General features: G+C 33.9%; 1 protein-coding gene across 2 annotated transcripts in view; it reads left to right on the top strand.

Moving 5' to 3' along the window:
• Nucleotides 1-26,914, top strand: part of Wdr62 (WD repeat domain 62) — a 250,842-nt gene that overhangs the window by 139,326 nt on the left and 84,602 nt on the right. For both annotated transcript variants that reach the window (XM_089090029.1, XM_089090028.1), the window contains exons 9-14: nt 4,708-4,880; nt 10,588-10,741; nt 12,529-12,663; nt 18,597-18,794; nt 22,661-22,920; nt 25,840-25,962. In XM_089090029.1, the coding sequence (XP_088946155.1) occupies nt 4,708-4,880; nt 10,588-10,741; nt 12,529-12,663; nt 18,597-18,794; nt 22,661-22,920; nt 25,840-25,962 (1,043 nt within the window). The remainder of the gene's footprint in view (nt 1-4,707; nt 4,881-10,587; nt 10,742-12,528; nt 12,664-18,596; nt 18,795-22,660; nt 22,921-25,839; nt 25,963-26,914) is intronic.

Here is a 26,914-nt window from a genome sequence, read left to right as displayed (position 1 = left end):
CGGTTCAGAGCTTTTTAATGTGCTAAAGGGCGTTAGACAAGGAGGTCTCACTGACCCGCGCTTTTTAATAATTCAGTCATGCAAGCCCAAAGTTCTATAGAGTTCACCTGTATTTACGAGGGTTTAAACGTGTCTTTACTTACGTATGCTGATTGTATCCTGAATCTGAGTCGCACTTTCTCTCGTTGTGAGAGCACTTTCTCGAAGATAAAACTAGAATATCAGCAGATTGGTTTAAGTTTTAGTGTGAATAAAACTGTAGGTGTGGGTTTTAACCTCAAAGGATACTCTGATAAATCCCTCCAACTTACTGAAACTTGTATCCCCCTCTCTAAAAGCCTTATTTACCTGAGAATGCCCATGGGAAATTCAATTAAGTAAACTATTGAGATTGCCATCAAAAATCTTGGAAAATAGACAAGGATAGCTTATGCGTCACTTGTCTCTAACGTTACACACCTTAGTCGTTTCCATCTTTCTAAACTTTACAATAGTCTAACTGTACCTCATCTTCTTGCCCTGTCTCCTATTTAGCAACTATTTCCTGCTTAAAAAAAAACTTGCTCATCGGATTTATTTTAAATTTGCTAAATTCCTTTTGCATATGCCCCCTTGGACTAGTAACTCTTTTTTGTCCCAAAAATTTAAACTCATCTTTCCTTCTATAATTATTGATAAAAGAGTGAAAGATTTTAAATCTTCCCCCTTTAAACTTAATCATGATTGGCTTTCTTTATGTTTATGATTTTATGATTGGGTTATGATTTTTATGACTTATGATTTATGTCTTATGCGTTTTCTATTATGATTGTGGTACATTATATATCTTCTGATTATGTTGTTATGAGTTATAAACCCCCCCGCAAAAAGGAGAAAAAGTCCTTAATTTCCCCTAATTTCCAGGCATTTCTTATTCAAACTTTCAAATAAAGTATGTTTTTGTATTATCGGCCATACCCCCAAAAGAAATAATGAAACAATAACAATTAATGTAGCAATAATAATATAAATATAATAATAATATGATTAATAATGATAATAATAATAATATAATAATAATTGAATAATAATAATAATATGCTGAAGATTGTCCTTTTCGGTCAACCGCCTAGGGCTAAATGGAAAGCAGGTCGTCCGTGGTTGGGGTGGAAGGATGTCATAAAGAAGGATTTAAGGAATTGTGAACTTCCTGGGAGAGTGTAAAGAGGGAGGCTTTAAATAGAACGGGATGGAGGAGGAGCGTGCGTAGTTGTGTTGGCCTCAGGTGGCTTGGTGCTGCGGTGATTTGTTATTAGTAGTAGTAGTAAATAATAACAATAATAATAAAAAGGAATAATTAAGATAATAAAAAAATAAAACAAAAGAAAAAATAAGTAAATCTTTGCTTTGTCGGGCCCTACACTGAAAAGACAAAACACTTTACTACTATTTTTAAATCTTTTAAACTTTCTGAGAGCTATGTCTGTTTTGATATCCGTCACGAACCTGTGAAGTTATGGGCATATATTTTACTCTTAAGCGTGTAATAGACTTTTTAGAGGCAGCATAATCCCCAATATTAATCTGTAAAGCGTGACTAATTTCTAGTTTGCAGAGATTTAAGCATTCTGTATGATGAGGTTAGTCAAAAATCTTTGGCTGTATATTGTTATCTATCAGAGCTGTTCTGGGGGGGGGGGGGCTGCAACTGAGGAGTATTTCGACATAACACCTTTAAATTAGGTGTTGTTTTCTAAGACCACACTGCCGTTCTAAGACGAACAAATAAACTTTCAAATGGGGATAAATCCATTTATTTAGACAGTGAAAAAACAGGTACAAAAGTCCAGATATTTCGGTCACATATACAGCGACCGTCTTCAGTAGAAATACTTTTTAGTATATCTACTGAAGACGGTCCCTGTATATGTGACCGAAATATCTGGTCTTTTGTACCTGTTTTTTCACTGTCTAAATAAATGGATTTATCCCCATTTAAAAGTTTATTTGTTCAACTGAGGGGTTGCCCACTTTGATCAATTTGTTCACTTTAATTCAACCTTTTTTGCTTATATTTGAGTCGGGAGTGGGGGTGCTTTAATTAATTTGGCCAGGGCATCATCAACCCTAGTAACGGCTCTGTTATCCATGGAATTCAAGACCAATTTCCAAACAGCAGGAAATATGTGCTACCCACGCTCTTTTTTTCTCTCTCCAGCGGTGGAGCTGGGTATCGTTACCCCCGTTCCGTCCCCATGCTGCTTAAGATTTACATACCAAATTCTGCTGTGAAATAAAGATCTTGATTGGTCATGACTTTGGGAAAATTTGCTTTTGGGTCATAATTTTGGAAAAACATCTTTCATATGAATGACGTCGCAGATACTTTGAATAGTAATAATAAATTTGGCTGAAGATCAGTGTCTGTGCTAAAAGTTTTAAAAAACACATCATATCATTTAATTGTCAATAGAATAGAATAATTGGCTGGTGTGAATATGCAAAAAAGTTTGAAGAATAAGATAAAATTAAAGTTGTTTTGCAGTCTTTTTTTTTGAACGAGCAAAGGTCGATCCTCTGATACTAACTGCTGACACCAGCCATTTTCGGCCAAGAAAACATCTTCTCCGTTCAGCGTTGCCACTCCTTTGGATTTTTTTCAAGATAATGGGATTTCAGTTCTGAGCTTTGGATCTAGAGGAAAGTGTACATGTTTACGTCTTGCTTATGGGGAGCAGTTGACCAATGATATCTTTTATTTTATTAGCTTAGGCAAAAAACACGCTAATATTAGTAACCAACAAAAATTCTTGGAATCTTACAGAATTGAAAATCTTATTCCCAAGTCTTTAATGTTCAGATTACACTTAAATACCTGGAAAGAAGAGCACTTTGCTCATACATTATATTAAAAAACCAGTAGACTCTAACACAAAACCAGTTACAAAATTACCTTCGAGGTTAGCTGCCAAAAAGGCAAAATTAGCAGTGAAAGCGTGTTTTTAATTATTTTTCTTTCACTTCAATGAATTGCCTTAATTCACCTCACTCTATTTATCAGTCCTGGCTGAACTTCGCTGAAGTAAGGATGCTGGGACTGTTTTAAAACTTTTGTTTTTAATGGTTCTTTGTTATTGTAAGTCTCTTTTCTTTTATATATTTATGTTTTGCTGAGGATAGCCCTTGGACATAGGGTCGAAATATTCATTCAAATATAATATTCCACTGTCTTGCGAAATGAATTCCCTATTGTTCTTCTTGTTGTTGGTGTTTATGATGGAAAGGCAGTGTGGTTATCGTCGCTATTTATAAAAACAAAGTTCCTATTTTTTGTTTGATAGAAGCACTTCAAAAGAAAGTGGTTTCAAATATTGAATTTGTTTCGATCTTAGATGTTTGTTTTTTAGCATGCGGACGAGAAGTGTCCTGAAGAAGCTCGTATTTTGCAGTTATGACGTTTGAAAAACCTGTTTTATTTTACGCATTTAAATTTATTTAAAAACGGACTTTAAATCTCCTTGTTTTTGAATCTGCTAAATTCATTACGAATTCATAAGCTATAACGCAAATTGTCAGTAAAGATTAACTAGCCAAATACGTGATGTGCGATTATTATGCAGAGGTCAATCGGAACTGACTTTAGAGCTTCAATGGAAGTGAAACTTTTCAATAAATGTCTGATTTGTGGTAATATATTTTTTTTTTCTTTATAATGATTACATACCAAGTACGTTTTAAATTGCAGAAACAAAGTTTTAAACACATGTAAGGGGAGCAGGCACATAAGTCGGATTTTCTCAAGAATAGGGGGGGGGGATAGTTTTATTAGATAAATTAATAAAATTGAAAATTAGGATTTGGTCCCTGAAATATACGTCCCTCAAGGAGAATAACTACATTCCAAAAAGATACAGTCAGTAGTTTAAAATGCCGAAGTTCGAAATAAAAAAGTAATTTTTAAGCCGTTGTTTGTCCATGTCCCTGGGGCAGAGAACTTCCTGTACTCAGATATGACTACCGTGCTAATGAATATGGCCGTAGGTTCAAATTCGATGCTTTGAGCTATGACTTTCTTGAGAAATTGTATTTTCTTGGATCTTATGAGCTGTAATAAGTCCTGTATACTCCAGTCTTCGACGTGGTTTACTATAGACAAGGTCGTATCCAGAGGGGGGGGGCTAGGCGGTTTAACCCCCCCCTAAAAAGTTCTTTTGTAACCCCCCTCCCGAAAAGAAAAATCCTGGATACGGCCCTGGCTCTATATACGCTTAAAATGGCTCCTTTATTAAGTAAGATAAATTTTTTTACCTCATATACATCAATAAATTGAAAAAAGGCCAATTCGATCTGAACATAGTGCAACAAATCTTGCTTATAATTTATCAGTTAGATGAAATTTTTTTTCAATTACTAGATTTCGTTTCAGGTGTTTACGGAAGTATTAATATTTGCAAATGGAGCGTGATCGGCCGTGGTTGGGATTTTTGAAAACTGGCAAATCACACAGAAAAAATGGTAAAATTGTTACCATGTAATAATTAGGGGAGGGTGGCGGGGGGTTGGGTCGAACTCCTTTCCTGTCTCTGTGTTTTACGCTGCTGATTTAGGTTAAATAGAATATTGTAAATAAGTTTTGTGGCTTTGTTATCAAATGAAACCTTTCAATTTTTGAAACTTTTGAACGGATCAAGTTGTCTAATTATGTTTAAAAAAATTGCATGGTTTCAGGAATTGCTGAAGACAGTTTACTTTGATTCAAGCTATTCTTCATTGCGAGATATTGTAGAGCCCCCTAATGGAGAGACTTCAACACCTTTAGATGGGAAAAATGGTGTCCGGTGCATTCGTATCAGTCCAGATGGAAGGCATTTAGCTTCTGGAGACCGATCGGGCAACATTAGGTAAGAGCAATTCAGATAATTGTTTACATATTTTCTCTCTCCGCCTCTAGTACCTTGTAGTTTCTCTTCAAATATATTTTGCTAGCGCAATAATAGCTTATCGGTTTAGAGACAAAAAAAAAAAACAACCGAACATAGCGCATGCTTTTTTAGTGATGACAAAAGAAAAAAATTACCTTAATCTCCCAGAGACAGAATTCCAATCCCCCCTCCCCTCCTCATCCTAAAAAAATAAACTTGTAAGTTTTTGCACTTCCTGGCAGAAGGGATATGAAACGGAGATCAGGACCGCCGGTAGGGACTATTAAGTCCAATGCCATATTCTTTACCTTTTAAAGAAACCTACTGACTAGGCAATCCCTATAATGAGATAAACTTGCTTGCCTTTATGATTCAGACATGATAAAAAACGAAGTATGCTCTCTTGTTAGCATCCGAAAGTGCTCAGAAGAAACCGTTATCTGTTGCATAGCGTCATGTCATTATTTTCTTCTTTGCGATTGCCGGATGTTACGGACACTTACCAGTTATATATAAGTATGATTCTTGGTCTTTGGTTTTTGATCTGCCCTATATTTGTTTGTTTGTTATTTCTAATTTTCTTCACCTCCCATGCCTTTTCCCCTACTCTTTTCGTTAATTGATTTTGTTAGATTTTTTTTCTTTTTTTCCTAATGATGGAAATTCATTCTCAGCTAACTCTTAGGAAGATTCCAGCATTTTTTCTTTTTTTCCTAATGATGAAAATTCATTCTCAGCTTTCTCTTAGTAAGCTTCCAGCATACTGTAAATCTCTTGGAATATGATTTCTTTTTTCTTCTTGTTTTTTTCTCTTAAGGTTTATGTTTCCTCCAGAATAGGCGATTTTGCGACAAGACTCCATATGTAACTTGCACCCAGAGACGGTTGTAGGAGGGGGAGGCAGATGGGATACTTGCCCCAGGTGCAGAAATTTTAGGGGTGCAATGTTTCAAATAAATAATCTTGACATTTTCAATCGTTTTGTAATTTTAAAATTTTATTTTATTAAAATAAAGTAGGGGGTGCAGTATCTTTTCCCATATAAAGCAACAAAAATCAAAGTTAAATAAACGAAACATTTTGTTAATAAATGAAAATTTTTTGAATATTTGGCGTGAAAATTTTTTAATGTCCCAAAGTGCATCCAATTGAAATTTTGAGATAACAATTTTATTTAAATTAGCCCAAAGATCGAAGGAATCGTTGCATAAACTTTAGAGGTTGCTTATTTGTTTGAAAACTGGAAGTTCCAGTTCTCATTTCAGAGCCAAAAGTGACGGAGATCAACTAGTCCCCCCCCCCTAACTACACTTCTTTCATGAAACGCATCTAATTGAAATTATGAGATATCCATTTTCAAACAAAATAGTCCAGATAACATATAACAATGCCTTAAGGGTTGACACAACCCCAGAGCCCTGGGACAAGGGCTGTAAGTTATGCCCTGGGGCTATATAAGGTTTTTATGGGGTGGGTTGTCGTATAAACTTCAGATGTGGCTCAATTCATTTGAAATTGGAAGTTATAGTGCTCTTTTTAAGAGTCAAAAGTAATTTGAGAGCAACTAGACGAGAAGGGGGGGGGGTGCTAATCAGTATTTTGTCTCGGATGCAAGAGAGGCTAGAACCATCACTGCTTGCACCCAACGGACAAGATACTTTTATCATGGACAATGCTCTAAAATTGCATAAGAAAAAAAAATTCCTTTTTCAACGATTTTCAACTGATAATCGATGTATTTTGAATCTAAAAAAACTATGTCAACAAATTTCAAAAATTTAATTCGATAGATGGGTAGAACTGAATGTCGGCTATGAAATCATAGCAAAATTGTTGTCTTTTGCTGATATATTGAAATAATTCTATTAAAATAGTAGGAGATCAGAAAAACAACATACCGGAGACTGCACAGGGAACATTAACCTTAAATATGAAATAATAAGACGTGTAAACTAACAGGTATAGTATATTTTTCATTTACATCTTGAGTCTCAAAGCGGGTCATTTTTAGTTGTCACCATGCTCCCCAAATCTAGGATATATCCTCTGATGCAAAAATCTTCTTCCCATCAATATGATTATCCAGTTTTTGCGGATGCCCAAAAAATTTTCACTGCTTCTCTTAAGGAAATTCAAAATGGAGCAATTAGAATGAACAGATGTATCGAGTATGTTACCAGCATGCTGTATCTTACACCAGAGGAATTGTTACAGTTCATGCTTGGTAGAGCTAGGCCTATGTGATCTGTTCGGCATTTTGCTGTTGGATAGGATTACCTTAGATCAGTGAACCTCAATGAGAACTACGTTTGACCTACTGTTGACATTTGGAATAGCCTCCCAGCTATTCCAGAGGAATTGTTACAGTTCATGCTTGGTAGAGCTAGGCCTATGTGATCTGTTCGGCATTTTGCTGTTGGATAGGATAACCTTAGATCAGTGAACCTCAATGAGAACTACGTTTGACCTACTGTTGACATTTGGAATAGCCTCCCAGCTATTCCAGAGGAATTGTTACAGTTCATGCTTGGTAGAGCTAGGCCTATGTGATCTGTTCGGCATTTTGCTGTTGGATAGGATTACCTTAGATCAGTGAACCTCAATGAGAACTACGTTTGACCTACTGTTGACATTTGGAATAGCCTCCCAGCTATTCCAGAGGAATTGTTACAGTTCATGCTTGGTAGAGCTAGGCCTATGTGATCTGTTCGGCATTTTGCTGTTGGATAGGATGACCTTAGATCAGTGAACCTCAATGAGAACTACGTTTGACCTACTGTTGACATTTGGAATAGCCTCCCAGCAGAGGTGTTTTCAAAAGAACTTGCCCTTGGTTGCCTTAAGACGTAATAAACAGTTAGAAATTAGATATGATTGCAAGGCCCAGCAGCGTATCGTAAGATAACAGCCAGGGCCGGATTTAAAGCTTCGACACTTCTAGGCATAAGCGTTTTTGCTGCTCCGTTTTTGCAAGATTTTCAGCGAAATTTCCGAAAATTTGGGGATAGTGGAAGCACTGAACAGAAAGCAACCAAACTGAACCAAACGCAACTGAACCAAATGTAATGAGAGAGCTGATACCGAATTCTCAACTGCCATTCTTGGAAGACACCTGGTAGTTCTTGAGCGGCCGCGGAATTCCTGTGTTATTTTAAAATCCCTTTTCTGGGAATAGGCAGCGAGGCGGCGGAGTGTACCTGGCACTTTGACGATAAATTACACCAGTCCAGTTTTTTTAAGGAAAAAACCAGTCAGTGATAATCTATTGCGCCCCCTGGAATTGTGCGCCCCTCGGCCCGGGCCTAGTGGGTCTATTGGTAAATCTGGGACTGATGACAGCATCGTTTCAACAAATCTGTTTTCAACTCAAGCATATGTTAATTCATTGACGATGTCGCTTAGAATGTTTGTTGCAACCAATGCTATTCTGTGATCACAGAGTCTGTCTATTTGCCCAGTGATGAGCTACATACTCAACTAATCAACACTTTTCGAAAAGGTGTCTTTTATTTTTATCTGATTTTTATCCTGAGCAAAGTATATTCATCAGATACAACGACCCGGATTCACCTGTGGCGTACCTAGACACAAGAAGATGTTGGCAAAAAGAAACTAAAATATCTGATGGAAGAATTTTGATTTGCTTAAAAATAAGATAGTCTAAACATTAGATCTCCTCCCTGGAAATTCAATTGGATGCAACTAGGCGGCTATAGTATTTCCTGTTGACAACATGCTATATTAAACGTCCTTGGATTATTGTGCATATATATTACATAGAATCAACTTCCACTTTAGGTATCAAATAGCCTTTTGAAGTATAAAACACTGATTTTGCACATCAAATATCTATAATTGAATATAAATTTTCGTATAGAATAATCATGTAAAGGAACAACCACCAAGCTACGCTGCTATGTGAACTCTGAGAAAATGGGCATAGTGTTTCAAATTTGACCTAGGACTTAAAAGGGAAAAGAGTTCACCCACACTTTGGGTGCATCTACGATAACTCAGATTCAATTTGAGATAAAAAAAAAACTGTTGAAAACATAGGTGAGGATCCCTTAGAATTTATAATCCTTCTTAAGGAAATAGAAGACATGAATTTCATAAGGGATTCATCTTGCGTAGTTGATTTTAATTTCTCAATTAAATATCGACAGAAGATCATAAATTGTGACAGAAGACCCCAAATTTTGGTAGAAGACCGTAAAATTGTGAAAGAAGAAGCTAAATCGATAGAAAACCCTAAATTTTGATTGTAAACCGTAAACTGTGACAAAAGACAATAAATAGACAGAAGACCGTAAAACGACCTAGCTATGTCGGATTCTGGGATAGGTCGGACGTTTGAACACAGTCTGGTATGTCAAATTCAACGCCGGATTCTCCGAAGGTTCCATAGAAAATTCCGTTAAGGAATCGAATCATTCAAATAGGCCTACTTTTTTAAAAACTATTTTTTTCTAGTCGTAGAACTGCTTTTTGAACTTTAAATTGATACACAAGCAAACCGAATATTTTCCAAAATGGAAAGTGTTTCTTTTTTTCTTTTATACTGTTTTTAATAGAGAAAAATAGCTTAATGAAAGTATGAAAATAGTTTTTCAATCGGGTGAGATGAAATCTGGCTACTGAACTAAAATTTGGTTCTCTTCAGTACCTGGCTGAAAAAATTCATCTATCAAAATCTTGGTGGGGAGGGGAGAATTCGTTGTTTTTTTAAACTTTTTTTTAGTGAAAATGCAAAAATAGTATTATTCAATGAAAACACAGAAAAAGATAGCTTTCAAAATCTTGGGGGTGAGGAGGGAAAATAATCAGGAGGACCTCCTTCCCGACACCATTGACTTTACAGTGCTTGTGAATCTGTTTTTTTCGACATTTGTTAGAAGCGTTAAAGTTTATTGTTACGATTACATGAATAAGAACAACAAAAACTGGTGAAGTAAATTATGCAACTGAATATATAAAATTCAAGTAAACGTTGATTGCAAATCTAAAAAAATTCTTGCAACTCTAAACTTGATTCCACGATATTCAAAACCCCGAAAATAGTTTAAGATGGGTTATTTCTTTGCAGTGGCATCAATTGGGAGGGTGGCTCGGCCCTCTACATTTGTTTCCCACCTTCCCGCTAAATTTTGGAAAGATTTCTCTTTAAGTATTTTTTTTGTTGAAGAATGTCTTTTTTGACATTTTCAATGAGAAAATTTGAAGGAAACGACAAATTTGACCCTTTAGAATTTAAAAAATGCATTTTGCTCCATCCTCCCGTAATCTCTCTCTGTTTCTCTGGTGATTCTTTACAATTAACATATTTTCTTCGCTATTCGTGAAGTTTCCTTTTTTGGTATAGGTGCTAGATATTACCCCTGTTAGAAATTTTCGCTTATTAATCATGAATTTGCCCGCCCTCGGCTGTTCTTTAGTTATTGTGTTGGTTTTTGGCTGTTTTCCTTAGTGATCGACAACCATTCTAAGACACACCCTCATTCAAACTTATTTGTATTGCAATATCACTAAAGGAATTAGTTATTCATTTTCATAGATTCTTCTTTTACTAAATTAAAATATGAAGTTTCGTGCAATTCTACCCCCCCCCCCCGCCCCCATTCACTTTTAATTTTCTTTTGTCAGTTTTTGACAATCACTTTCTAACATAGATTTGAATTTGTTTCAGGATCCATGACCTCAAGACACTGGAAAAGGTTGTAACAATTGAAGCTCACGACGCTGAGGTGTTGTGTCTCGAATATTCAAGACCGGAATCAGGTCACAAGTTTCTCGTGTCCGCCTCAAGAGATCGCCTCATTCATGTTTTCAACGTGGATCAAGTAGGCTTTATAATTTGAAACACCTCTTAATTAGGATTTATAGCTTGTTTCTAGCGTACAAGCCTAGGCCGTATCCAGTATTTTTTTTGGGGGGGGGGCACAAAAAATGCCTCAGAATTTGTTTTTTACGAGTCGGACAAACATTTCGGGAGGGATTCAAACCCCCTCCCCCGGGATACGGCCTTGGTACAAGCATTCGATGTACAGTGTATAATTGTTGTATCTGACTATATTATAATTAGGATAACTATCTTATGTTAATATCAATTAATGGATGAGTGTTTAATTTATGGAAGTTTTTGTTTCTTTTGGGTGAATTAGAGGTTTTTTACCCTCTCCCTTTCTGGAAAAATGTTCTAGCGTAAAATTTGGCGTTATGAATGCACATTGTATATTTAGCTTATTATTTAGCACCAGAAATGAAAAAAAACAACGTTAGAGCCCAAGTTTCAATTCTTAGAGTTCTTCAGAGTTTATATATTCTTTCTAGCGTACAAACATTGGATGTACGCTACCTAGTAAGGAACGAACCACGGCCCATAGTAGCTAAGAATTAAAAAAATACGTTAAAAAAACAAAAAACTTAAAAAAACAAGTGAGAAAAAATTAAGCGTCTTCAGCGTTGGAAAAAGGGAAAGGATTAAAACCGCAACGAATTAAAAGAATCTAAAATCAAAAGAGAATAAATAGAGAAAGTAATTTGATATACTCGCAGAAAATATAAGAAGAAACGAGAAATTTTGCATAATGGAAAGGTATTGCTATTTTCGTCATTATTTACGCCAATATTTGAATGGGGAATACTCCTGAATGGGGAATTTTCCAGGAATAGGGAATGCCCCTGAATCAGGAATATTCCAGGATTGGGGAATACTCCTGAATTATTTTCAACGCCAAACAAGTCAGTCTTCTGTTAAGATGCCTACATAGTAGTCCATTCTTGTGCCAAAGGCTGTATCTAATTGTGTTAAAACCCTTGTATTAAAAGGCTGTGTTTATTTAATTCTCTAATCTTCTATATGCTATATATAATTGACAGTCTCGTTCACGTTTGAGAAAACTCGGTCATGGGAACCCTTTATTTGCGGATACTAATGAGTAATGGTGCCGGTTTGCAAAAATTTAAGGGGAGGGGCGAGATATTTTCCCATTAAGAAAGGAAAATGCTAAAGAAAAAAGTATTTTTCAAATTCTAGGCAAGGGGGGTATTTTTCTACGTAAAATAAAATAAAACGCCAAAAATGGCATTGGTTAAAATAAAAAGCGGTAATTATGTAAAATTTGTCGGTGGGGGAGGGGGGCATTTGACTATTCTCAGCGTGCAGATTAATAAGAATTTGACTAAAAGACAGAAGGCGGTGTTTTTTTCGTTTAAATGAGAATTACTAAAGAAATAATTTTTAAAAGTCTACCCTGTTTTGTGTCACAGCTTGGAAATTGAGTTGAAAATTTCAAGGACATTATTCTGGCTGAAGAGAGGGGGCGAGGTAGCTACGAACTTTGTGTGTGTGTTTGGGGGGGGGGAGGGGAAATTATTCTATGATCAAAAAAATTTTTAAACAAGAAAAACGGGTTTTAATTTTCTATAAAGCAGTGAAATACAAAACAATTAATTATGCACAAATTAATGGAAAAGCAGTGTGGTCTTAGAAATTATTCTATGATCCTTACAAAAAAATTATATGCAGTGGTTTTTCTTCTTTTTTATGCTTGTCGCCCGACGAGTTTTGCTAATAGTCATCTAGCAAACTAGTACTAGTTACCTTTTATTGTTTTTTTTTCTTTAGAAACATCAGTTCGTGCAAACTTTAGATGACCACTCCTCGTCAATAACGGCAGTTCGTTTCTTGTTTTGCGGAGGTCAACTTCAATTAGTGTCATGTGGCGCTGATAAATCAATAATTTTCCGGGAGCTACAGGAAGTAAGTGTTTTCAGACCCGTCTTTCACGTGGAGATCGATCTTTTGACTTGGCTAACAAATTCCGTTAAGACGAGTCTTATTGTAAGATGTAATACGAGTAATTAAAATTTAGCATTAAAAACACCCATAAAGGCTTTTATTTGCTTACCCCCGCCATGGTTTAGCTTTAGAACAGTCTGTTTGGCATAATTTCGGAGTTTTGTTGTAAAGCCTGTTTTCCAGCAATATAATAGTAATAAAAGGTCTCAACCAGGCAATTAGTCTAAAGTGAAGAAGGAGAACGAATGGATTCAATGATTTTAAATTTTATTTGTGTAATTTAAACTTTGAATCTTCAATTTTGAATAATACAACGTAGAGTATTTTATAATCTAGGAGAGCCTTCTGTATTTGAACTACAGTTTTGACTTTAATTCAGTCACAATTCTCATTTTATCTTTTTCTTGTTCGCTTTTCTCTTCAATTTTTGTTGTTGTTTTTTTTATATCTTTTTCGCTTGTACATTTGTGTTTATACACTTTTTTTTAACTTTGCGGAACGCTTAAAGTAAATTACTTGCCGAGGGAATTCATGCTGCTAATTTTCATTTTTAGTTTTTTTTTGTGTTTTTTTCACGGTTCACGGTTCGCACGGTTTCATCGCAACTCACTGTTTCCTTTTCGAATCACTTTGTTGCCGAAGTTGATTGATTGGGTGCAAAGTTTCACTTACCTGGGTAGTATTATTAGTTAAGATGGCTGTTGCGGTAGAGATGTTAAAAGAAGATGTTTTTTTTTCAGTTTTGGAGCATAGGAAAATAACTCTTCGAACCAAGATTAGAATATTGGAAGCTACAGTAATGACGGTGGTTCTGAAACCTGGGTGCTTTGATAGACTGCCCTCCCGAAGTTGCCCTCCAATCACTTTGGACTATCAAAAAGGGCACTAGCTCTTTGAATTGCTCTTTGAAAGCTCTAGGCTCCGTGGAACTCTGGTTGAGAGACCCTGTAAATTCTTGTGTCCATTTTACCTTTGGCTTGATGCCGTGTTTTTTTTCTTGTCTTGAATTATGTTAATATGCCTTGCTGACTTTGCAATCACAACTGATTGGTTTGCCAATATTCTCATGGTCTGTATATAAATGAATTGTATTCCACTGTGTAACAATGCGGAAATATCGCAGGGGTTCATCTTTTCATTGATTTGATCACCTGCATCTTTTTTTCCTTTTCAAACAGTTTGTGGTAACAAACTGTAAGTAAGGAGTGACACGACTCAAGTAGTAACCGAAACTCTTAAATAGTAAAGAATCGGTTTAGTATACTGATTCCAAGTATATAAGATTTATTAAGCTTAGGGTTACCCATAAAAGGCTACGAGCCTGAAAGCATAAAAGCCGATTTACACTAAAGTTTGACTGTTTATCCCAATTTTTTTGTTTATCCCTATTAAACAAGCGCCGTTTAATTAGAATAGGAAGCTAGTTTAAAAGTGCTAAAAACTTTAGCGTGAAGAGCAAGCTGTGAGGGGGAAATTTCTTAAAAGATGTGTTTTTATGACGGTGTAAATTATGATGTAGATGTAAAATTATGAATTCTACAAACAAAATATAATTTTATGCGATAAATCAGATTTCAATTAATGAATATAAATTCATCAAATATAAGAGTAGGATGTAGTTTAGATTACGAAGTAGATGTAGGTCATACTTGCTATTTCTGTGATTGAAAAATATGGGTAAAAATGGAGGAGTTTGAATTACTGACCTAGCTAAGAAATAGCCATACCTTTCAAACAGTTCGTGGTAACGAACTGTAAGTAAGGAATGGTCCGGCTCAATAGTAACCGGAACTCTTAATAACTGAATTTTGATACCAGTAGATGCATCATAAGAATCGAATTTTTATGCTGATTTCAAATATATGAGTTTCATCAAAAGTTACGCGCCTGAGAAAATTTGCCTGATTTTTGAAAAAAGAGGGAAACACCCCCTAAAAGTCATAGAACCTTACTGAAAATCACACCGTCAGATTTACCGTATCAGAGAACTCCACTGAATTTTCAAGCTCCTATCTGCAAAAATGTGGAATTTTGTATTTTTTTGCCAGAAGAAAGATCACGGATGCGTGTATATAAGGTTATAACACGGGTTATAAGTTACGCCCTGGGGGCATATAAGGTTTTTATAGAAGGTGTTGTCGTCGTAGAAACTTCAAAAAAGGCTCATTCGATTGGAATTCATAGGGCTAGTGTCCTTTTTAATAGTCGAAAGTGATTGGAGGGCAAATAGCTCCCCCCCCCAAGCCCATCATTCCCCCAAACACATCCAAATAAAATTTTGAGATATCCATTTTGTTCAGTGTAGTTGATTTCCAGGTAGAAATATGTTTTTGAGGAGGATACTCCCCCACAGCCCTCAGGGCAAGGGTTTTTAAGTTATGCCCTGGGGCATATAAGGTTTTTATAGAAGGCGTTGTCGTAGAAACTTCCATTTTTTTTTTTTTTCAGGGGTGATCGTATTGACCCAGTGATCCTAGAATATCGCGGGAGCGCTCATTCGAACAGAAATCAAAAATTCTAATGCCCTTTTTAAGTGACCAAAAAAATGGAGGGCAACTAGACCCCCTCCCACGCTCATTTTTTCCCAAAGTCACCCGATCAAAATTTTGAGATAACCATTTTGTTCAGCAGGGTCGAAAAATATAATAACTATGTCTTTGAGGATGACTTAATCCCCCACAGTCCCTGGGGGAAGGTCTGCAAGTTATGAACTTTGCACAATGTTTACATATATATTGGTTATTGGGAAGCATACAGACGTTTTCAGGAGGGATTTTTGCTGGTAGTGGTAAGTGGGGTGAATCGGGGGTTACGTGGGGGGTTCTTTCCATGGAGGAAGTTTTCATGGGGGAAGGGACATTGCTATGAAGGGGGCGCCGGATTCCCAGCATTATTAAAAAAAGATCAGAAATTAAATTAAAAAAAGCAAGTTTTTCAACTGAATGTAAGGAGCAACATTAAAAATTAAAACGAACCGAAATTATTACGTATATGATTGGGTTTGCCCCCTTGTCAATACCTCGCTCTTTACGCTAAAGTTTTTTTTAATACTTTCATAAGTGCTATTTATTCTAATTAACGGCCTTTGTGATTAAGGGGTCTTTTTTAAAGAATTGGAACAAAATTCGAACTTTTTCGCAAAGAGCGAGGTATTGAATAGGGGGGCGACCCCCCTAATATACGCATTAAAAATATATGAATGTAGAAGTTCGTTACGGAAGTTAATTCGCAAGTTACGTATATTTATTACTAATAAAAACGTTCGTAAATAAATTAAAGAATTTTTGAGAAAGCCATTTAACCAAAAAAAAGTAAAATTAATGTACAAATTTCTTTTTAATTACTCATGTACCGGTGAGCCAAAATCAAAACCCGCTTTAATTCAAAAACGTTCAGAAATTAAATAAAAAAACAAGTTTTTTTAACTGAAAGTATGGAACAACATTAAAATTTAAATCGAACAGAAATTATTCCGTATATGAAGGGGATTGTTCCCTCCTCAACGCCTCGCTCTTTACGCTAAAGTTTGACTCTTTCTCACAATTCTATTTGTCAAAACAATAAAAAACTTACTTAGCCTGTAATACTTTTCTTTTTTTGGCTTATTATCCGTCTTTTACTTTTCACTGGTTGGAAAAATAACATACTATTGAATTGCATATAGTTGCATAACTTCAATTAAATTGTTTCTATTTTGCATGCTTCATCTCATTTGAGCTATAAATTACTTGTTTTATACATCTTATCATCTTATTTTTAAAACTAAATATTTTTTTTTGTCTTGTGTACGGTAACTTGTCTTAAGTTTTGTTAAAAAATTTTACATTGCGTTTTATATTTCTTTGACATAGCGTTTTATATGAGTGTAAAGGGTATTGTTTTCCTATTATGAAATCCTTTAGTTTTTTCCTTTTCTACGGTTTCGAAATAAAATTCTTATCATATCTTTATATAATACCGGTTTTTAAATTACCTTCTCAATTTATACGCATGACTTTTCTCATGTATGGTTGTGAGAGTCGCCAGGAATTTGCCGACGGGGTTGGGGGGAGGGAACCTGTTTAAATAACAAACATTAATATGCGGTAATAAAAATAATAACAATAGGCCCTTTACCTTGCCTCGGGGGTTGGGGAAAAATTTGAAGTTACAGGTCGGATTGACTAAAAAAGATAATAAAGGAAAAGTTTATTCCCTCTACTGATTTTTTTTTTTTTTTCAGTGGTCAGTCTTTAGCTTCGTACTGGTAAGAAATAAAAATCAAGGTTGAAATTTAATTGGAACGGCAGTGATTATTATATTTGGAAAATTGTCTGATGAGAAATCAAATATTATATTTCTTTCTTTGTTATCTGAATTCTTTGTTATATTGTCGTATTGGCAGTTTCCTTCCAGTCGGAGGAATGCTTCCACTATCCCCGAAGTTTTTGGGGGTTTCTCTGATTTTTCGCAAAAGAAAATTCGCCTTATCGAACTATTTCTGAAAATTAATGTTAACGGAAGTTAACGATTTGTGTATCGTTAACTCTTGTGTGCTTACGAACGTTAATTTGTAGTGAGGTTCCAGAGAAATCAATTTTCTTTTGGGAAAATTTGGGGAACCCTAAGCGGAGATAACGGAAGTATTTGGTATGAGGAGCGTGAAAATGAAAAAGAAAGTTTCTCTGACGCTGTAAATAAATCTAATAGTTTTCCCAAGAAATATTTTTCTATGAGACGGATACAGTCGGATTCTCTAAAGGATAAGGAAATTGAGGACCGTAAATTCTTTTCGTCAGGAAACCCTCCAGAAGCGATTCTTTAACTCAACTTGGTAGGAAATATGAGTTACTATTGGGTTCCGCACACAGTCCCGCCTTTTGGAAGAATGGGGTCCCTGAAATATTTTTACCATGACATCTCACCGACAGAACTGTAGAATCTCAACCAAACTACGTGAGAAGTCTCCGAAAGGGCCCTTGTTACCACAAAAGCTTGCAGAACAGTGTCAGATTTATCAGCTTGGCTGGATGTAACAGGAAGTGTTCTAGTTCGTACACGAACCAACCACTGGGGGGGGGGGGGCGAGAAGGGGTGCTTAATTTCTTCTTCTCCCGACATCCACTTGAACATATTGTCGGGTATCAGGATGGCTCGCCCTCGCAGTCCTCGATTGCACTTCCTGGCTGAAGAGCCATGAAACGGAGATCAGCACCGCCGGAGTCTGATACCATATCTTATACCTAGCTCTTTTTTACAAGATACCCGTCGACCTAATTGCATATATAGCTTTTGCCCCTAAAAAAATTCCTTGTGAGCCCGTATCTCTTGCATTATTTTTTGGTTAATATATGTTTTAGTATCTGTAAACGGACTGTGTTACGGATGGTTCATAGTTACAGGAAACTATTCTTGGCCGTCCTGTTCGAAACTTGATGGGCATTGAGAAGTGTTAAAAGCATCTCCAGTGTGCCCGTTTAATAGTTGCTCCGGATGAGCAAGACATATTTCTGGAGATATCTAATCCCAAAGAGAACGACAAATTCGAAATGAAAGATGGGGTATGAATTCGTTTCTGGACGAACTTTCTTTTATATTTTACACAAAATAATTGAGCTACGTGAATGAAACTTTCATAAATCGAGTCCAATGTCTAATTCTATTTATCAAATACTATTTATCTTTAAGGTATTGAAGGAAATTTATCAGGAAAGTAACTGTTTATCCTGCTAGTTATCCCCCAGGCGGCACAGTCACAAGTGCCGTTCTGTAACTGTTTCCTGTATATATCAGCTGTTACCTGTGCTGCAAGACTTCATGCGGGGTGGGCGCTGAGGGTTTAATTTTTAAAATGCTATTTTATGTTATACTTTTTAATAGAACCTCATGATAATATTCTATTCCTTTATTTTAAGAATGGGAGCTCTTATCACTTTTCACGATCACACAATGTTAATGCAAAAGGCACCCTGTATGATATGGAAGCAGACCAGACGAATAAACATGTATTGGCTGCCTGTCAAGATCGAAATATCCGTGTCTACAATTCCGGAAGTGGAAAGCATAGCAAGACTTTTCGTGGGTCTTTGGCCGAAGACGGGACATTAATCAAGGTATGCTATTGGTTCTCTTGTGTGTATTTGTGAAGTTAAGAAGAAATTAAGTTATATAAAATACCCATTTCAAAAATTGACAAAAAAAATATGTCATAAAAAACACGAGAAATATGTGATTAAAGAGTACTTAGGACTTTTTGCTTATTACGATTTAAAGAGTACTTATTAGTTGCTTATTACGATTTTCTATGCGCTATTTAACTTTCCGTTTTTTATACTTTTAATTAAAATGAAAGTAAAAAATAATATATTAGATACGTACCAGGCTGAATTATGACGTTACATGTCCCCTAGACTGACGAAGTTTTGGGGTTCCTCCTAGAGTGAGCTTATTTGTCGAATACTAATTTAATATTAAAGACTAATACTAATATTATAATAAAGACTAATTTCCCTCCCGTCTGAAATGAAATGGTTTGGATCTCAAATATAACTGCAGTTCTAAGATAAAGAGTCCATAACTGGGGCCATGAGTTCTTTGGATTTTCAGTTTCTTGGGTTTTCTGGCTTAAAATAGGAATTTTAATTTAGTGCGTTTTATGTTATTTATTAAAAAAGAAAAATTATGAGTAGACCAATTAAACCTGAAGCTTTGTCCACGTTTATCCGATTGGATAATACGTATTTTACTCATGTTTAATACGTATTTAATACGTATTGTTTAAAATGTATTTTTATTAAACAAGAAATATTATGAGTAGACCCATCAAGCCTGGAGACCTTGTCCACATTTATCCGATTGGACAATACGGCCTTGTTTAGATATACAGTATTAAACAAAAGTGCAGTTTTTCGTAAAAAATTGATTCTATTTGAAAAAAATATGTTTGTCAATTACAAAAACTTTTTAAATACATCAATTTCCCTTAAAATGAGCCATGAAACAGCTCTCAATGATGTTCCAGTGCCCCGCTAGTTGCGGGAAAAAGAAGAAGAAAAAGATGCCGTCGATGCGGAATATAGTAGTTCAAGCTAATTATCTTGTTTTTCTTGATTTTCAAGCCAATAGATTTTCCTCATTATTCAAGTCATACGGGTTTCGTACAAGGCGATTCTAATAGTATATTTTGTGTTTTGATTTGACTCTATTTTTAGGCGTTATGGGCTATTGTGTTTCTTAGTATGGTGTGTGATCGTCTCTTACTAGGTTGCTAGCTACTGCTGCTACCCGGATTACGCGTTATTTTTTTTTTCAAAATATTTTCAAGGAAAAGGAGACAAAGCTTTATGATAATCCAAACTAATAATATTGTATTTTATTAAAAGTCCTTATATAATAATAATACCAATATTTTTTTTTATTAACCGCTATACATTACATGTAATTAGTGAAGTAACAAAGAAAGTGAAAGAACAAGAAAAAAAAACACACAAATCTATCAATAAAATACTCACTGAAAAAAAAAAAAATGGAAAAGATTACGATGTGGCCTAACCGAGAACTAGTATCCTGGCTGAACTTTGGTTGCACAATGTCAAGCGAGGACAAAATTGCTGTTGCACTATAACGACCCACTAGGCTTTATCTAAACAAGGCGAGTGATATATCTTATCAGATATATTGAATCCTCTGTCAACTTTTTCTGTCTCTCATACTTCTGTTTTTAAAAAAGTATCCACCTAGCTGTGCCTTAGGTTTATATAAAATTAAATAGCGACGAAGACCGCACTGCCTTTCCATTATAAGCATAAACAACAGGTAGAACAATAGGGAATTTTTTTTTACGAAACTTGAACCTCCAATGAATACTTCGACCCTGTGTCCAAGGGCCTTCCTCAGCAGTACACAAATATATAAAAAAAAACTTACATTAAAATATGACCTTTAAAACTTTTTTTTAACAGTCCCAGAATCCTCACTTCAACGAAGTTCAACCTGGACTCGGTCATTCTGCGACTGTTTTAAAAACATTTATAGTTTTAAAGGTTGTTTTTTTTTCAAGTATATTCATTTTGTGTTTTGCTGACAACGGCCCTTGGATATAAGGTCGAAATATTCATTGGAGCTTTGAGTTCCACTGTCTTACAAAAAAATTCCCTAATGTTCTACCTGTTGTTTGTGTTTAGATAAAATTGCATCATAACAAGATTTAAAGATACAAAACATTGTTTATTAAACAGTTCAACATTCTTTGTTGTATCTTTCCAAGGGGTTGATGTTCATGGCTGATCTCAGGCTTAATGAAGGAGCGGGAGGGTGCTGTCTAGACTTTTCGACAGGTTCGGAGACTAGTGCTTTGATAATCTCTTTTTTTGCATGTTCAGCTGAAGTGTGTAAGTGTAGTTGAAAACTGTTGCCGTCCCTTCAAGTCCCTCTTGAAGTCTTGGGGAGCAATTTCGGAATTTTTTTTTTCTTTTTTTTATCAAAAATTTTCGTTTTTATCAAAAGAAAGCTTTTTCTTTTGATAAAACAGCTTTTATCAAAATATAAGCTTTTTTACCCTATTGGTCCATGTTAGGTTGAGTCTTACAAATATTCTGGGAGAGTGAAGGATTGAAACTGTTTTTGTTTCACCAGACGAGTGAGATAATGTTTTCTAATGATGCATGTTATGTATGTTACTGGTCTTCAACATATGCAAGGGGAAATGTCCAGTCTAATCCAGCCTCCTACTTTGCGGACTCTCCCGCAGTTACGAAGACTAATACCTGATAGCCTACTTGCTGATACTGCAGATCTTGAAAAAAAGAGACAAAAGTCAAACACAAAACATGCACAGCAACTTCGGAATCTCAAATAGCAGCCTCTATAAATCGTTACCTTATTGAAATCTACGAAAAAACGAATTAGTTTCTGTGGGAAGTTATAAGGAATGCAAAGCTTAGAGTTGGTTAGCATGAAAGGTGATCAAGGAGAAGCTTGATAAGCCAAAAACCTGGTTAAACATTCACTAAATCTAAAACTAGCTTTTGATAAAGTCGTTTATAATCAAAAATACTGTTTATATTTCTTTACGAACCAGAGTTACATTTCCCCCATCCCTTCAGAAAATTATTTGGGGAGTTGCCTCAAATCTCAAACGGCTTCGTTTACATACGTGCATATCCGCAATCTATGCTGAAAAATGAAGTAAGTAGATTCCTAAATGTAAGTGTTTGTAGATTTTGTTTATGAGTATTTTTAAAATCAAAGGCCAGAGACAACATAATTTTATTGTAATGTATGCTCAACATTACCTCTCCCACCGCACTGCCTTTTCAAGAACTATATGTGCCCGACCATTTGTGTACCCTGTGGTTGCATAACGGATTCCAGGGTTTGATACCCCGGACCGCTGCATGGGTAACGGCATCCCATCTGCCTCTGTAAAAAGACCATTTGAATTAATATATTTTCTTTCTAATGCTTATCAACATTAGAGAGAACTGTTTTTTGTCCAATTTATGACCTCATGTATATTGATTTGTAACACTTTCTGCGGGACGCCTTTCATTTGTTCACTTTGGGTTTTGATTAGTTTAATAAATTTGAGATGAATTATATGATTCGATGAACTAAATTGACGTTGTTGTCAGTTTAGAAACTCTAATAAAACGCGTTCATCCGTAGAATTTAGTGTAGTTGATTTTGTAGTTTATTATTCTTTTTAGTCTTGTTTTATCATTATTGTTCCCCATTTTGTCATATTTGAGCAAAAATTGAAACTACCAATGTGACCCTTAATTAAATCTGTGCGCTTGAACAAATTGCTCTTTCGAGTTTTATAATTACCATAACCAATTTCGTCAAAATTCGGCCAAAATTGGACTTTTCCCCTGATAATTATACCAAATTGTAGATAAAAAAAATAAAAAAATCGATTGATCATTTCTAATCTACCACATATAAAGGATCTAATTCATACAACTATCATAATTTTTAGTTAAGCATGGACAGTAGCGGAATGTATATAGCAACTAGCTGTACAGATCGTACCCTTTGTATTTATGACTACCTGAGTGGAGAATGTGTGGCAACAATGAGTGGTCACTCGGAATTAGTTACTGGTCTACGTTTCACACCAGACGGCAAACACCTGATAACTGCTTCTGGTGATGGATGTATATTCTTCTGGAAGCTGCCACATGATATAACGGTCACGGTGCAAGCAAGGCGTCAGCAGCAGGTCGCTAGAGATGCACGGTAACCTTCCACATTTGTTTAACATAATTATTTCTTCTGATGACTAACGGCAATAGATTCGCCCATATAGTATGTATAATTCCAAAGGCAACAGTTGAAAACGCTTTGTTTGTAATAACACTTTAAATATTTACGTAGTATTAAAATTTTTTAGTAGGAAATTTTGTGTCTTCATCGTATATTTGATGATATGTGACAGTTGTGGGCAACTGTCTATTTTATATCTATGGATATAAAATACGTGGATATAAAAAGACGTGGGTATGACATATTATTATGGACACAACATTTTAGTTGTTGCTGTTGAAAATATATATACATTTATACATATATATACATTTATACATATATATACATTTATACATATATATACATTTATACATATATATATATATACATATATGTATATTTACATATATATATATATTTATATATATATATATATACATTTATACATATATATACATATATGTATATTTACATATATATACATATATGTATATTTACATATATATACATTTATACATATATATATACATTTATACATATATATACATTTATGCATATAAATACATTTATACATATATATACATTTATACATATATATACATATATACATATATATACATTTATACATATATGTATATTTACATATATGTATTGTACAATATATATATATACATATATGTATTGTACAATATATATACATATATGTATTGTACAATATATGTACATATATGTGTTGTACAATATATATATATATACATATATGTATTTTACAATATATATACATATATGTATTGTACAATATATATACATATATATATATATTGTACAATATATATACATATATGTATTGTACAATATATACACATATATGTATTGTACAATATATATACATATATGTATTGTACAATATATATACATATATGTATTGTACAATATATATATACATATATGTATTGTACAATATATATACATATATGTATTGTACAATATATATCCATATATGTATTGTACAAAAAATATATATATATATACATATATGTATTGTACAATATATACATATATGTATTGTACAATATATATATACATATATGTATTGTACAATATATATGCATATATGTATTGTACAATATATATACATATATGTATTGTACAATATATATACATATGCATAACAGCCCTTCTTGAGTCCTTCAAGTGGGACGTTTTCTACCATCCACCTTACAGCCCAGATCTGGCGCCAAGTGATTATCACCTCTTCATGCATATGAAGAAATGGCTCGGGTCCCAGCGGTTTGATGACGACGAAGAGCTCAAAGATGCGGTCACAGGCTGGCTCAAGGCACAAGCGGGTGATTTTTATGCAGAAGCAATTTCAAAGCTTGTGAAGAGATACGATAAGTGCCTCAATCGTTATGGAGACTATGTCGAAAAATAATGCAAAGATGTAGTTGTAAGATGTATATATTAAAATATTTTTACTTAACTTGGTGTATTTTTTTCAATCAACCGGAGGTTAGTTTCTGAATTGCCCTCCAATACATATAATAAATTCGGTAAATATAATAAACTCGCGTTGGCCAAGCTCTACCCAATTTTTTGTGACCATTCAATTCTTTTTGCTTCTGGAATTTTTCCCCTTCTGAAGAAAAATGAGTTAAAAAGAATCCAGATTAATTGTTTTAGATTTTGTAAACTGTTGTTATTTCTTCCACCTTGGACAAAAAACCGAGTAGTTATTAATAAATTTATTGTTCCTGATATTACTGAAAAACTGGAAGCACTATACAGAAAACTTTCAAATACTGCTTGTATCCGTTTTTCTCCGCACCATCACCTTATCAGGTTTTTCCAGTCGTAAGTTATTTTTCTTTTATTTGTTTAGTTGTTTTTCTCTTTTTGGTCATATATATATATATATATATATATATATATATATATATATATATATATATATATATATATATATATATATATATATATATATATATATATATATATATATATATATATATATATATATATATATATATATATATATATATATATATATATATATATATATATATATATATATATATATATATATATATATATATATATATATATATATATATATATATATACTGCCTCAAATCTTTCCACTGATTGGTGAGTCATAAAAGTTCCGCTTGGAAGTTGAACATGTCCAACTCAATAAATGATGCGTTATTGACGCTGCTTTCGTGTGGCTATAAAGTGTTTGGACAATACTGTTCTTAAATCTACGAAGGAGCTGCCTAAGGATTCCTACCATTTTGGATATCTTTTCTCCTGTATTAATATATATTATTTAGATATACTTTCTCGTGTATTAAAATATAGTTTTGCTAAATTTCGTTTTGAAAAAAAGAAGAAAATGATTGTTAAAAAGCCCCTTCGTTGATCTTAAATCCACACCCAATCTCGTTTATCTTAAATTAGCCCCTTGTGTTCTTCGTTGATCTTAAGCTTGGTTCGAAAGCATAGACACACACTAATTTGTTCCCGAGCTCTTGATATATTCGCCATGCAGAAAAAAAATTGTTGCTTAAATATTCCGTCTTTTCTATAAAAAAAATAATTAAAGAAATTATCTGCCTCAAATTTCTCTGATAGTAATAAAAATTACACTTGTGTGTTGAACATAGCCCAACTCAGTAAATTGCGAAAGTGATGCTTTATTGGCGCTGTAATCATGTACACTTTCTGTGACTACAAAGTTTTTTGGGAAATGCTGTTTTTAAATCTGCAAAGGAACTTCCTAAGGATTCCTACCTTTTTTATGTCCTTTCTCGTGTATTAAAATATAATTCTATTAGAAATCATTTTGAATAAAACTTAACTCTAAGGATATGAAGAAAGACATAAGATAAGACTTAGCTATGTTTGTAGGAGACAGACATACACTACTGGTCGAGTAATATCACACGAAGAGGAATTTGGTTCACCGCCTCCTGATTTACTAGATCCCAGTGCAACGTTAGCGTCACCTAACGTAGAAGAACCAGAATACAGGTAAAAAACTTATTTCGTCTAATCAACGCCTATCTTGAATTGGAAACTAAACAGAAGTCAGTGCGTTAGTGAACATGTGGGCCACATTTTAAGTTATTACTACCTCAATGATACTTCTTTCTATGATCATCCAAAACATAGGACCGAATATATATATATATATATATATATATATATATATATATATATATATATATATATATATATATATATATATATATATATATATATATATATATATATATATATATATATATATATATATATATATATATATATATATATATATATATATATATATATATATATATATATATATACGTAGATAATTTTTGAGACCACACTGCCTTTCCTTGACGATAAAATAAAAGTTCAAAATAGGGATAAAATCCTTTTTAATAGACAGTGTATAATAAATTTCACAAAAAATACCAGATATTTCGGTCACATATGCAGGTCACATTTAGGTCACATTTTACTACTGATGACGGTCACTGCATATGTGACCGAAATATCTGGTATTTTTTGTGAAATTTATTATACACTGTCTATTAAAAGGATTTTATCCCTATTTTGAACTTTTTTTTATATATATATATATATATATATATATATATATATATATATATATATATATATATATATATATATATATATATATATATATATATATATATATATATATATATATATATATATATATATATATATATATATATATATATATATATATATATATATATATATATATATATATATATATATATATATATATATATATCCGTTAGCTGGTACATTATCCTATTTCACGGTGATACTCAATATTTATACTGGTCGAAATAAGGAGAAAAAGTAAAAAGAAAGGATTCTTATCCTTTAACTCTAGAATTACCAGCCAAAAAATGACAATATTCAAATAGTTAACGCTTTAGATACACATGATTTGGCTTGA

The sequence above is a fragment of the Artemia sp. Qi Xiang Cuo genome, chromosome 6 (genome assembly GCF_049724085.1).
Source record: "Artemia sp. Qi Xiang Cuo chromosome 6, ASM4972408v1, whole genome shotgun sequence".
NCBI lineage: Eukaryota > Metazoa > Arthropoda > Branchiopoda > Anostraca > Artemiidae > Artemia > Artemia sp. Qi Xiang Cuo.
The sequence above is the reverse complement of the archived record's forward strand: the minus strand, read 5'-3'. Positions and strand labels throughout refer to the sequence as shown.